This window comes from Tamandua tetradactyla, chromosome 2, assembly GCF_023851605.1.
Source record: "Tamandua tetradactyla isolate mTamTet1 chromosome 2, mTamTet1.pri, whole genome shotgun sequence".
Lineage (NCBI taxonomy): Eukaryota > Metazoa > Chordata > Mammalia > Pilosa > Myrmecophagidae > Tamandua > Tamandua tetradactyla.
This window is the reverse complement of record NC_135328.1, coordinates 125,358,161-125,370,250: the sequence shown is the minus strand read 5'-3', so window position 1 is coordinate 125,370,250 and position 12,090 is coordinate 125,358,161. Positions and strand designations below refer to the sequence as shown.

General features: G+C 43.5%; 1 protein-coding gene across 5 annotated transcripts in view; it reads left to right on the top strand.

Annotated features, from left to right (window-relative positions):
• The window catches only part of CAMSAP1 (calmodulin regulated spectrin associated protein 1), a 112,057-nt gene that overhangs the window by 46,837 nt on the left and 53,130 nt on the right, over window positions 1-12,090 (top strand). For all 5 annotated transcript variants that reach the window (XM_077148781.1, XM_077148783.1, XM_077148779.1 and 2 more), the window contains one exon: window positions 644-785. In XM_077148781.1, the coding sequence (XP_077004896.1) occupies window positions 644-785 (142 nt within the window). The remainder of the gene's footprint in view (window positions 1-643; window positions 786-12,090) is intronic.

Below are 12,090 nucleotides of genomic sequence, written 5' to 3'. Positions count from 1 at the left end.
GTTCCTCCAAATACAGAAATGTGGAAACCTTGAAAAGTATTTGTTTTATGCAACACCTTGCCTCGATTTAGTTTTCCTGTTGCTTAGGGAACTGGTTTATCTGGAATTTCTAAATTCATGTATTATTAATGCTGTTTTGTATTTTTTAAATAGCAGAGGTTGATGCTGATAATGCTTAGAATGGTGACAGACCCTGGGGCTTCCCAAGCTTTAGGAAGCTGACCATTTAACCTGTTTCTCACTGGTTTACAGTGTGTTAGCTCCTGGCAGTCTAGACATGCGCCTACCCCCTTCCCGTATTTGTGTGTGTGTGTGTGTGTGTGGCCTCCGTGGCAGTGCCGCCCAGTGCCCCAGGGGCAGCATGGAGGTAGGCTGGCTGTCACGCAGTTAGTGCCGGATCACTGGCACTCAGGGCTGCTGCGGAGCTGCTTCTGCTGGAGCCAGCTCCCTTGGATTTGACCTAGATGTTCTAGGAAGAAAGTTTGGAATCCAAGCATTTTGAGCTTTTTTTAGGCTGTTGCAGTTATGCTAAACATGGTCCGATAGGCATTGCCTTAATTCTTGGCTTCATGGTGTGCCCGTGACACGTGTGGTGGCCGAGACGGTTCACATGCAGAGACCGTTTTCCTTTTGTCAACTGCAGGTCCGCTATCGACGAGAGCACCTTTCCAGTAGGCAGTTACCCCACTTCCCGTTGCTGGAAGACTTGATGCGGGACGGCAGTGACGGGGCTGCCCTCTTAGCTGTGATACACTATTACTGCCCAGAACAAATGAAACTGGATGGTGAGTGAAGAATGCTTCCCCTTGAACAGACTTTAAAGGCTGAGCAGGAAATTGCAGAGTATATTGATCTAAATATTTGAAAGAAAAGCAGCATATTAATGTGGATTGAAAAGTTGGGGCTGGTGTGCTTATACATAGGCTGCATTTTATCTGGTGTAGGAATTGTACTTTGAAAGTATTTGGATAATGTGTTGAAGTATTTTTGATTTTATATATGTCCCAGAATGGTTATAGTTTTGTAAATCCTAGTATGGTTGATTTAAAATATCTAAAACTTAGTTTGGGGATGGGAAAATTTCTGCTAGTTTACAAACCATTTAAGAACAAATTCTGCCTGCTTGGTAATCTGGTGAGGACAAGGCGTCCCCCTTTAAGGCGTCCCCCTTTAAGGAGTCACAACCTGATGGTGGGGACAGGGATGTTGGTGTAACTGTGTGAATGGGTGTCTGTGGGCACAGCTGCCTTAGGTTCTGCTTTGCGTCCTTCTGTCTGAAGTTAGTAAACACAAGGCACAAAAACCAGGCTGACATCCTGTCTGTGAGATACTAAGTCAGATCTCAGACCTAGGAGGCAAGCCTCTGTTGGTCCCAGCTCCTGCTCTGAGGACCAAAATGCTAGCCAGTGGTCTTCATAGGCATAATAGTGTTTAAGGTACGTAGCTGAACCTCAAAGACAGAAGATAGACTCTTGGGTACCAGGAAAGAGGGTCTCTGACTGTGTGTGAAAAACTCTTCCATTGACACCTCATCAGCCCAGGGCCTGATGGTATTGAGGACTTGTGTTCATCGGACATTGGGAGCTACAACTGGGACCCCCAGAGGTTATAACCCCTTTCTGAAAAAGGACTAGAAAAGCTTCACCGTCTGGCCTGGAAAGAACCAAGGGTGCCCCAAATGCCTGTGGCTCCTCCTGCGTTCTGGGGAGATTTTTCAAGAGGGAGTGAAGCTTCAAGGTGGAGCTACAGGTAGAGGGAGGCTAAGATTTACATCCCTGTACAGCATGGGAATCCTGGTTGAAAAGTTAGTGTAGAAACTCATCTAGGACCAGTGATACTCTTGGGTCTAGGGAGGAGTGAAAGTAGAATTGCTGAAGTTATGCAAGGAGTCGGCCAGAGCAGGTTGGATACTGAGAAACTGGTGGGAAAGAACGTGGATGATTAGGGGCATAAGAGAAAAAGTAGGCGCTGTAAGGAGGCCCTAGGTGCAGGAGCATCCCTGCCGACGAGCGATTCCTGAGCACCCCTTCAGGCTGTTGCCGTCTCGCCTCTGCAGCATTCTACCATTAGCCCACTAGCCCAGCTTTTTTTTCAGCTGCATCTTGGCTTCTTTTATCCTACCCATGGGGGGATCTTAAGATGAAAAGAATTACTAGGGCTATAGAGGCATTACAGTAAAATGCACAAGTCAAAAGAATATTTGCCAGTGTTGAAGCTCACTGCACATAATAGCAGAGCTTAAAATATAGTTTTTAAAAAATGGCAGTTATAGGGAGAAATTGACAGTCACACTCATAATGAACACCACAGAAACTGACTGATGAAACATTAAAATACAGTAAAGCCACGGGAGATTTGAACCCACAGTTAGCAGGCACAGTCCTGTGCGCAAGCATTATGGGACAGAGTTGGGTTTTTTTGAAAAGTAGACAGGGAAACATTTACAAAAATGGATTGATCAGAGCCACAAAAGAATTGTGTATTCCCCACAATCTAATAACATTTGAAATCAGTAACAAATGATGCAGCCTATTTCCACAAAGTCTGGAGTCTATTAGTGCTCAGAAACCAGAAGAGATACTTTAACATTTTTTATGGATGAAGGAAGAAGTTGTAGTGGAATTTTCTTGTGTGAGCTCTATGATGGCAGGGGTTTTTATTTATTTTGTTCATTGATAAAACCCAACTATCTAAAATCATGTTTTGGATAATTTGGTGTACAGTAAATATTTGTTGAATGAATGAATAATGTACATGTCAAAACTTGTGGTTTGCAGCTAAATGTGATTACAAAGGAAAACTTGTAGCCTTAGCTGTATATTCTAAAAAGTAAGATTTCAGAAATTAACTAGGTTCGTCTCAGTGCATTAGAAAAAGAGCATCGAAGTACATTCAGAAAGTTGAAGTAAAGAAAAATGAAGAAAAGAATAGTTTCCCACTCCCATCACTACTCAAAATAACCCTTCAAAACAAAGAAAATAAGGAACTGAATTGCACATACCTTCTTGGCTGACACTAGGATGTGTTTGGCTTCTGGGCAGAAGCCAACCAATGGCATATGATGGCAGGCTCAGAGAATGGCAAGGTGGGACCTGAGGTGGTAGGAAAGTGACGTAGGTGTGGTCCTGCTGGTTGTCCCTGAAAAGTCCTGGAGGCTCATGAGGGTATAAATGCCAGATACAGGGACAGTGGGGGACTGGCATCTGCTAGTTGTCTGAGAGTAGATAGTAAGTGCCCAGGTCCCACAGCTCTTGCCAGGCACTAAGCACCCCATCCCCACATACCCTCAGGAGGTGGGGTTCGTCCTCTGCTCTAATCTGATCGGTCTAGGCACAGGGATGGGCAGGGGTGAGGGCACATCCCAAAATCAGGGCTTCCTACCTCCTTTCCGTGCCCCACAAAGTCCCCTTCCCTTGTACAAACCACCCTCAGGGAAGAAACCCAAGGGTTCAGCCCAGGGCCATCTGCTGGTGACCCAGCTGGGTCCTTCCTAGTTCCCAAGAATGAAACACAGTTTCATTCTAAATCTCTAAATAGATAGAGATTTCCGAGGAAAGCCACCAGCCTGAAATCTCCAGATCTAAAGACCAGGCAGGCAGGCAGGGGACGCTATCCTTACATATGGCACAAAGGTAGGAGAGCACATGGATCTGCAGAATGGGGGCAGGGCACCATAGGAAAGCATCTGAGAGGGTGTGGGATAGCATGTAAGAGCCACTGGAGGTGAAAAGTTTGATAGCTGAAATTAAAAAACTCTCTAGAGTCTTCTAGAAAGTAGAACAAAAAAGAAAATGGGCATAGGGGAGTGAAGAGATGCTTTGTACCTACTGGGTAGCACACCAGGGCACATCACAGTGCATTTCAGAAAACATAGGGTAAAGTAAAGATCCTAAATCACTACCATAGAGACAGAAGCAGCTTCCATGAAAGGATTAGAATCTAGGACAACAGACTTCTCAGCTGTGGTCCTGGAATTGCAAGGAAGGGTTGTTTTTTCCAACTGAAATGCTCTATCAGTCCATGGAGAGGGTAGGAGAAAGACTTTTCTGGAAGTGCAAGGTCTCAGAAATGCACAATCACACAACCTTTCTTAGCACAGAGGATATACTGACCCCAGCTCTTCCCTCTCCACATGGAGGCAGAGGCCATCAGAGAGGAGAGGTGGGCCCAGGAGGCAGGTGGTTCAGGGCAGAGGCAAAGGGGTATTCAAAGAAACAAGGAAAATGAAAAAAAAAAAAGGCAGATATAAAAGGTAAAAACAAAAAGTTATACCAGAAATGTAAGCAGATGTTCTGTGCAGCTCAGAGTGAACAATTGTCCCACAGTTACAGTAATGCAGAGACATCCCATGTGTGACTGCAGGGGATGCTGGGGATGGGGCCAAGGGCCAGGGAGTGGCCCCTCAGCTGCCATAGCACAGGTCATAGGTGCTGTCCCCCAGTGGCTGGCCAGTAGATGGGGCCAAGGGCCAAGGGATTGTCCCCCTTGGCCATCGTAGCACGGGTTGTATGTGCTGTTCCCCAGTGGCCAGCCAGGGGGTGGGGCCAAGGGTCAGGGGAGTGTCCCCCTTGGTGCCATAGCATATGTCATAGGTGCTGTCCCCCGATGGCTGGCCAAGAGATGGGGCCGAGGGCCAGGGAAATGTCCCCCTTGCCCATCATAATGCAGGTCTTAGGTGCTGTTCCCCAGTGGCTGGCCTGGGGACTGCCCCCCTCGGCTGCTGTAGCGCATGTTGTAGGTGCTATCCCCCAGTGGCCAGCCAGGAGGGCCAGGGGAGTGTCCCCTCGGCCATGATAGTGCAGGTCATAGGTGCTGTCCCCTGTGACCAGCCAGGAGTCAGGGACAGAAGCACATGCTCTTATCGAGGGAAGGTTTAGGCAGAAAGGCGGAAGGATGGGATTGGTGGGCAGAGAACTGCTCTTTTTCTTAAGTGTTTTTTTCACAATGTTTGGCTTTTTATAGATTTAATGTACTTAATGAATGGAAAGGTTAATGAAAAGAAAAGGTTTAAAATTTTTAGAGCATGCATGTGGAAAACTAAAAGCTTACTCTTTTAAAAGATTAATACAGTAGATAATCCTCTGGAAAGGAGGGAAAAATAATGAATATTTATAGTAGGTAAGATGATAGAGATGTAGTAAACAAGTAAAATGAATAAGAAAAATGTTATGAATGTTTGTATGGCATTTACATTTGAGATGTTAGATGAAATGGATAATTTACTATTGAACAGAGAAAAGGCAGGAAAGCTAACTAGACTCATGTACTAGTTTGCTAGGTCATAGAAATGCTGGTATACCATGATGTGGGCTGGCTTTTAATAGTGGGAATTTATTAACTTACAAGCTCACAGTTTTGAGGCTGAGAAAAATGTCCAATTCAAGGCATTATCAGGAGATGCTTTCTTCCTGAACACCAGCTGCCGGTGATCCCAGACTCCTCTGTCATGTGACCAGGTACATGGCGGCATCTGCTGGTCTCTCCCTTCTCTTCCAGGTTTCTTTTCTTTTAGCTTCTTGCTTCCATGACTTTTCTTTTTAAACTATTTTTATTGACAAATCTTCACCCACATACAGTCCATAATACATGGTGTACGGTCAGTGATTCACAGTATCATCACATAGTTGTGTATTTATCAGCATGATCATTTTTTAGAGCATTTGCATCACTCCAGTAAAAGAAAAAGAAAAAGCTCATACATCCCACACCCTTTACCCCTTACCCCTCCATCTCATTGACCACTAGTATTTCCATCTCCCCAATTTATTTTACCCCTTATCCCACTATTATTTATTTATTTTTTATCATATTTTTTTACTCATCTGTCCATACCCTGGATAAAATGGACATCAGACACAAGGTTTTCACAATTACACAGTCACATTATAAAAGTTATGTCTTTATATAATCGTCTTCAAGAGTCAAGGCTACTGAAACACAGCTCAACAGTTTCAGGTACTTTCCTCCAGCCACTGCAATACATCACAAATGATAAAAGGATATCTATTTTCTCCTTAAGAATAAGCTCCAGGACTATTTGTAAAGATTCAGAAATGGATAAACAATACTACCTAACTGTAATACAATAATGTTAGTTCACTGAATGAAGCTGAATGTGAGAATGATAGAGGAAGGAGGGCTGGGGGCACAAATGAAATCAGAAAGAAAGATAGATGGTAAAGACTGAGATGGTATAATCTAGGAATATCTAGAGTGTACAATGATAGTGACTAAATGTACAAATTAACAAGTGTTTTTGCATGAGGAAGAACAAAGGAATGTCAGTATTGCAGGGTGTTGAAAATAGATGGTAATTCATATTTAAAACTTTAAATTATGTGTGAGACTAAAGCGAAAATTGTTTATTTGGTAAAAATCTGTAATTTGACTAGTGCATTTCCTAATATAACTTATAAGGAGAGTTTAATTGACCACCATAAGTACATGGAACCTTGAGTACGGAATGAGATTTTGTAGGTTTGTCCAGAGTGATACCCTGATAAATCCCAGAGTGATTTGAACTGTGAATAAAAAAGTATTTGCTAAGTCCCCTGGGGGAATGATGAGAAAGTGCAAAAATTCAGCTTCCCCATGTGGAGAATTCCTGATAGTCTCACAAGCAGTGGGGACAACCAAAGCAATAGGCCGAGCACTCAATCTTGGGGTTTGTTCAGATGGAATTTATCCCCACAAAGGATAGGCTAAGCCTACTTAAAATTAGGCCTTAGAGTCACCCCCAGAGAACCTTCTTTTGTTGCTCAGATGTGGCCTATCTCTCTCAGTCAACACGACAAGCAAACTCACTCCCCTCCCCCTCTCTGTGTGAGAAATGACTCCCAGGGATGCAAACCTTCCTGGCAATGTGGGACAGAAATCCTAGAATGAGCTGGGACTCAGCATCAAGAAAATGAGAAAACCTTCTAGACCAGAAGGGGGAAGAGAGAAATAAGACAAACTAAGGTGTCAATGGCTGAGAGATTTCAGAGTTGAGAGGTTATCCTGGAGGTTATTCTTACACATTATATAGATATCACCTTTTTTTTTTTTTTTTTTTTTTTAAAGGAAAGACAGAGAGAAGGAAGGAAGGAAGGAAGAAAGGGAAACATCTTTAAACATTTTCTTGTTTTATTGTATTTTTGTTTTTCCGTTTTTTGTTACATGGGCTGGGGCCGGGAATCGAACCGAGGTCCTCCGGCATAGCAGGCAAGCACTTTGCCCGCTGAGCCACCGCGGCCCGCCCGTAGATATCACCTTTTAGTTAAGGTATATTGGAGAGGCTGAAGGAAATGCCTGAAAACGTAGAGCTGTGTTGCAGTAGCCATGTTTCTTGAAGATGATTGTATAATGATATAGCTTTCGCTATGTGACCGTGTGGTTGTGAAAGCCTGTGGCTGATGCTCTTTTTATCTATGGTACGGACAGATGAGTAAAGCATATGGATTAAAAATAAATGAATAGGGTGGGCCACGGTGGCTCAGCGGGCAGAGTTCTCACCTGCCATGCCAGAGACCCAGGTTTGATTCCTGATACCTGCCCATGTAAAAAAACAATAAATAAATAATAGGGGGAACAAATATTAAAATAAATTTAGTAGAGTGAAATGCTAGTGATCAATGAAAGGAAGTGATAAGGGGTATAGAAAAAAAATAGGGGAAACAGGCTAAAATATATTGGGTAGGTGGAAATACTAGCAGTCAGTTAGAGGGAGGGGTAATGGGTATGGTATGTATGAGTTTTTTTCTTTTTATGAATTGATGCAAATGTTCTAAGAAATGATCATGGTGATGAATATACAACTACGTGATGATACTGTGAATTATTTATTATATACCAAGAATGGAGTGAGCATATGGTAAGAGTTTTTGTGCTTGTATATTGTTATGTTTAAAAAAAAAAAAAAAAAGAATAACTTCTCTATCTCCAGGATAACTTCTCTACTCTGTTTGAAATCTCTCAGCACTGAAACTCTGTTTTGTCTTGTTTTTCTCTTTCCCCTTTTTAAGAAGACCTTCTCAATCCCATGATGCTGGGTCCCAGCAAATCCCAGGAGTTCTGCCCCATGTTGCCAGGGAGATGTACAGCTCTGGGAGTCATGTCCCACAGGCCTTTGTTTTTTTTTCCCTAAATGTTTTTTTGGTGTGTGTGTGTGAACTATAACATATACAGAAAAAGTAATAAATTTCCAAGTATGTTTTAACAAGTAGTTATAGAACAGATTTCAAAATTGGGTATGGGTTACAGTTCCATAATTTCCTTCTAGCTGGTCCAAGACACTGGAGACTAAAAAAAATATCAATATAGTGATTCAGCAGTCATACTCATTTGTTAAATCCTGTCTTCTCTGTTATACATCCTTCTCCTTTGATCCTTCTCCCAATCTTTGGGGGTATTTGAGCTATGCCCATTTTAACCTTTTCATGTTGGAAAAGGCTGTTGACTTTAAGGAATAGGGAGATGGAGCTAGTTGCTGTTCTTGGAGAGGCTGGCCCCTCTAGGTTTCAGAACTTATCTGGCCTAGGAACAATATGGAGGTTGTAGGTTTCTGGAAAGTAATCTTAGTACACGAAGCTTTTGTAGAATTTCAGATAAAGCCCCAGGTGTTCCTTAGGGTTAACAGGAAAGATATTGGTTGGGATTTGGCAAACCATTTTTCTAGTTTGCTAGCTGTTGCAATGCAATATACTAGAAATGGAACGGCTTTTTAAAAGGGGGAATTTATTAATTTGGAAGTTTATATGTTCAAAGGCTGTGAAAATGTCCAAAATAAAGCAAGCCTGTAGAGAAACGTCCAATCTAAGGCATCCAGGGAAAGATACCTTGATTCAAGAAGGCCGATGATGTTCAGGGTTTCTCTCTCAACTGGAAAGGCACATGGTGAACATGATGACATCTGGTATCTTTCTCTCCAGGCTTTTTGTTACATGAAGCTCCCCCAGGGCCATTTCCTTCTTCATCTCCAAAGGTCTCTGCCTGCATGGGCTCTAAAGCTTTTTCCAAAATGGTTCCCTCTTAAAGGGAACCTTGAACACTCCGTTCCATTTCTTGAACCTTGAATGGGTGGAGAGAGATCTCCATGGAAACCATCTAATCAGAAGTTACCACCCACAATTGGATGGGTCACATCTCCATGAATAATCAAAAAGCTCCCACCTGAAGTTCACTTCCTGGAGCCTGCCCATACAAAAAAGAAAAAAAAAAATCTCCCACCCAGCAATACTGAATGAGGATTAAAGGACTGGCTTTTCTGGGGTACATCACAGATTCAAACCGGCATACCATAGTAATTAGTCATATCTAGCTGAAGCTTGTATAAGAGTAGCCTTCAGAATAGCCTCTCAACACTATATGAACTCTCTTAGCCACTGAAACCTTATTTGTTACATTTCTTTTCCCCCTTTTGGTCCAGAAGTTGTTGTTGATCCCACAGTGACAGGGCCAGGTTCGTCCCTGGGAGTCATATCCCATTGGCCAATGAGACTGTCACTCCTGGACATCATGTTCCATGTAGTGGGGAGGGCAATGATTTCCTTGCAGAGTTAACTTAGAGAGAGAGAGAGAGACCACATCTGAGCAACAAAAGAAGTTCTCCAGAGGTGACTCTTAGGCACAGCTATAGGTAGGCTAAGCTTCTCCACTACATATATAATCTTCATAAGAGCAAGCCTCAAGATTAAGGACTTGCCCACACTTTTAAATTATCTGCTCAACATACTTCCCCAGCTCTTCTTAAGAGGGCCGTCATTCCTTGACACCAAAAAATAGTAGACTCCGAGAGAGGAAAATAATAGGCTTGCTTCTCTTATTAATAGAGATGAATATTCCTTTGTAAAGTGTTAGAAATGAAGAATTTAACAATTCCACAGTATTCTATATTTATCTCAGTAGGTAAAGACAATTTCTTAAAAGTCATTACCTCTTGGCATGGAAATTATTAGTCTATTAGAGACACCAACTGTTGTAGTTTGAAGTTGTATGTGTTCCTGTAAAGGTCATATTCTTTTAATCCATTCCCGTGTGTGAGGACTATTGTAGGTGGGACTTTTTTTGTTTGCTTTTTTAGAGTAATGAGGTAGAAAATTTAATGAGTACAAATGCAAAGAAGGATTATGCCGGCACTCTTGCAAGAGGCCCCCGACATTGGGACCATCTGCTTTTATTGCTTTGCGTCACTTCCCTCCCCTTCCCTTCCTTATTTGAGATTCTTCCTCCTCCCGTCCCCTCTCTATCTAGATCCCTGGTGGTAGACAGTGCATTTGGGTGGGTCAGTTGGTTCTACCCTTCTCTGTAGATAACTTACTCTGGTGGGGGTCTTTTGGTTCCACCTTCCTTTACAGATGACTCACTCAGGTGGGCTGTTTGGTTCTGGATGGGTCGGCTGCCACCAGGTGTTTCCCCTAAGTGGGTAGTCCCTGGGTATGGTGTCTGTGCGGACACAGGCCCTCCTGACCTTGATTAACCATCCTGTTCAAGGGCTCCTTCATGGTTTTTTTCCTCTCCCCCACTCCCTTTTCTAGCCTGCCTCAAATTCCCGCTCAGAGAGTTCTTACCTCTTAATCTTAAGGGATGCTGAGGGATGAGGTTCTGTCTTCTGTGGCTGGTTCTGACCTGTCGGGGAGTGTAGACCTTGCCTGATGGCACATAGAACTTTCTGCCTATTTTGTTTAGGTTGAAAGGGGAGGAATCTGGAGGGGTAGTTGGGATGGCTAAAAAATCCTCACATCAGAATTGATTTTGTTGAAAGGCTTCAAGTCTGGGAGAAATAAACTTGATGAGAAGTATAAAAATGCAAGGGCTGATAAATAGCAAGGGGAGGATAGAAATGAGTGGGCTTAGAAGAGGGATTAGTTAAGAGATACTGGGGAAAAGGAAAGGGAGTGACTGTCCTTTATGTCTCATGAATTCTAGCTAGGAGGTTCGTTCCTGCTTTACTGGGGAATGAGAGGGTGCCTGGGCTAAGTTAAGGAGTGCAGGAATGATGAGGCTGAGAAGGGACTTGATTGATTAGGCTGCAGCTTTGGCTGCCATGGTCTGATATTCCCTCGAGAGATGTTAGCCAGGGTGGTGGGACCTTTGGATTAGGTTATTTCAATTGACATGACCCACCTCAGTCAAGGTGGTCTTAATCTTCTCCCTGGAGTCCTTTGTAAGAGGACAAAAGACATCCAGAAAACCCAGAGAAGCTAAGAGATGAAATTAAGGAAAGTGCACAGAAAAAGCCCCAGAGAAGCTGAGAGGAAGCCACTCAAGCCAGAAATTGGAAGGAATGAAACTCAAGAGAGAAGGACCAGCAGATGTTGCCATGTGCCTTTTTGTCTGACAGAGGAGCCTGAACTTGCCAGTAACCAGTCTACAGAGATGGTGTCGTCTTGTTGATGCCTTAATTGGAACATTTTGACAGCTTTAGACTAATGACTTGTAAGCTAATAAATCCCCATTGTTAAAAGCTAACCCATTTCTGGTACATTACATTTTGTCAGCTTCATCAAACCAAAACACTCGCCTACTAGTAACATTCTTAGCTGGTGGAGCTAGGAACTGTGTCCTCCCAGAAGCAGCATTTTTGTCCATGTCCTGGGTGTTGCCACGAGAGCCCAAGCCACAGGTCCAATTAAGGAGCCAAAGGGGCCCTGCCCATCAGTAGCAGCTTGTTGGAAGTTGTCTTGGACAGAGCCCTGTTTGTATTGCCACAAAAATCGTAAAGGGACTTTTCTGCCCAGGCCTTTGATCTGAACCTGTTAGCCAGACTTTCCCTACATGGGTTGACAGTGGGGGTGACTCAGTCTCCAGATCTTTCAAAATGGTGGTGGTGAAGTAGGGGACTGGCCGGGCTACTGCTACCTACTTCTTTACTGCTGAACCCTTGCCCTCGCTGGTCATGGCTCTGGGACAGGGCTGTCTTCTGTCCTCAGGTATCTCCTATCAAAGCCTTGGGCCCCTGGGCCCCTTAGTATATGCTAGAGCACTATCACCCCTTCTGCGCAGTGCATTTGGCTTGCTTGGCTGATTTCCCTGGGAGAGTCCTCGTGTGCTGTGGTCCTGTGCAAGTCTAAATGTATCACGAGTAGTTAGGTTTAGCTGCTCAGGTTCACA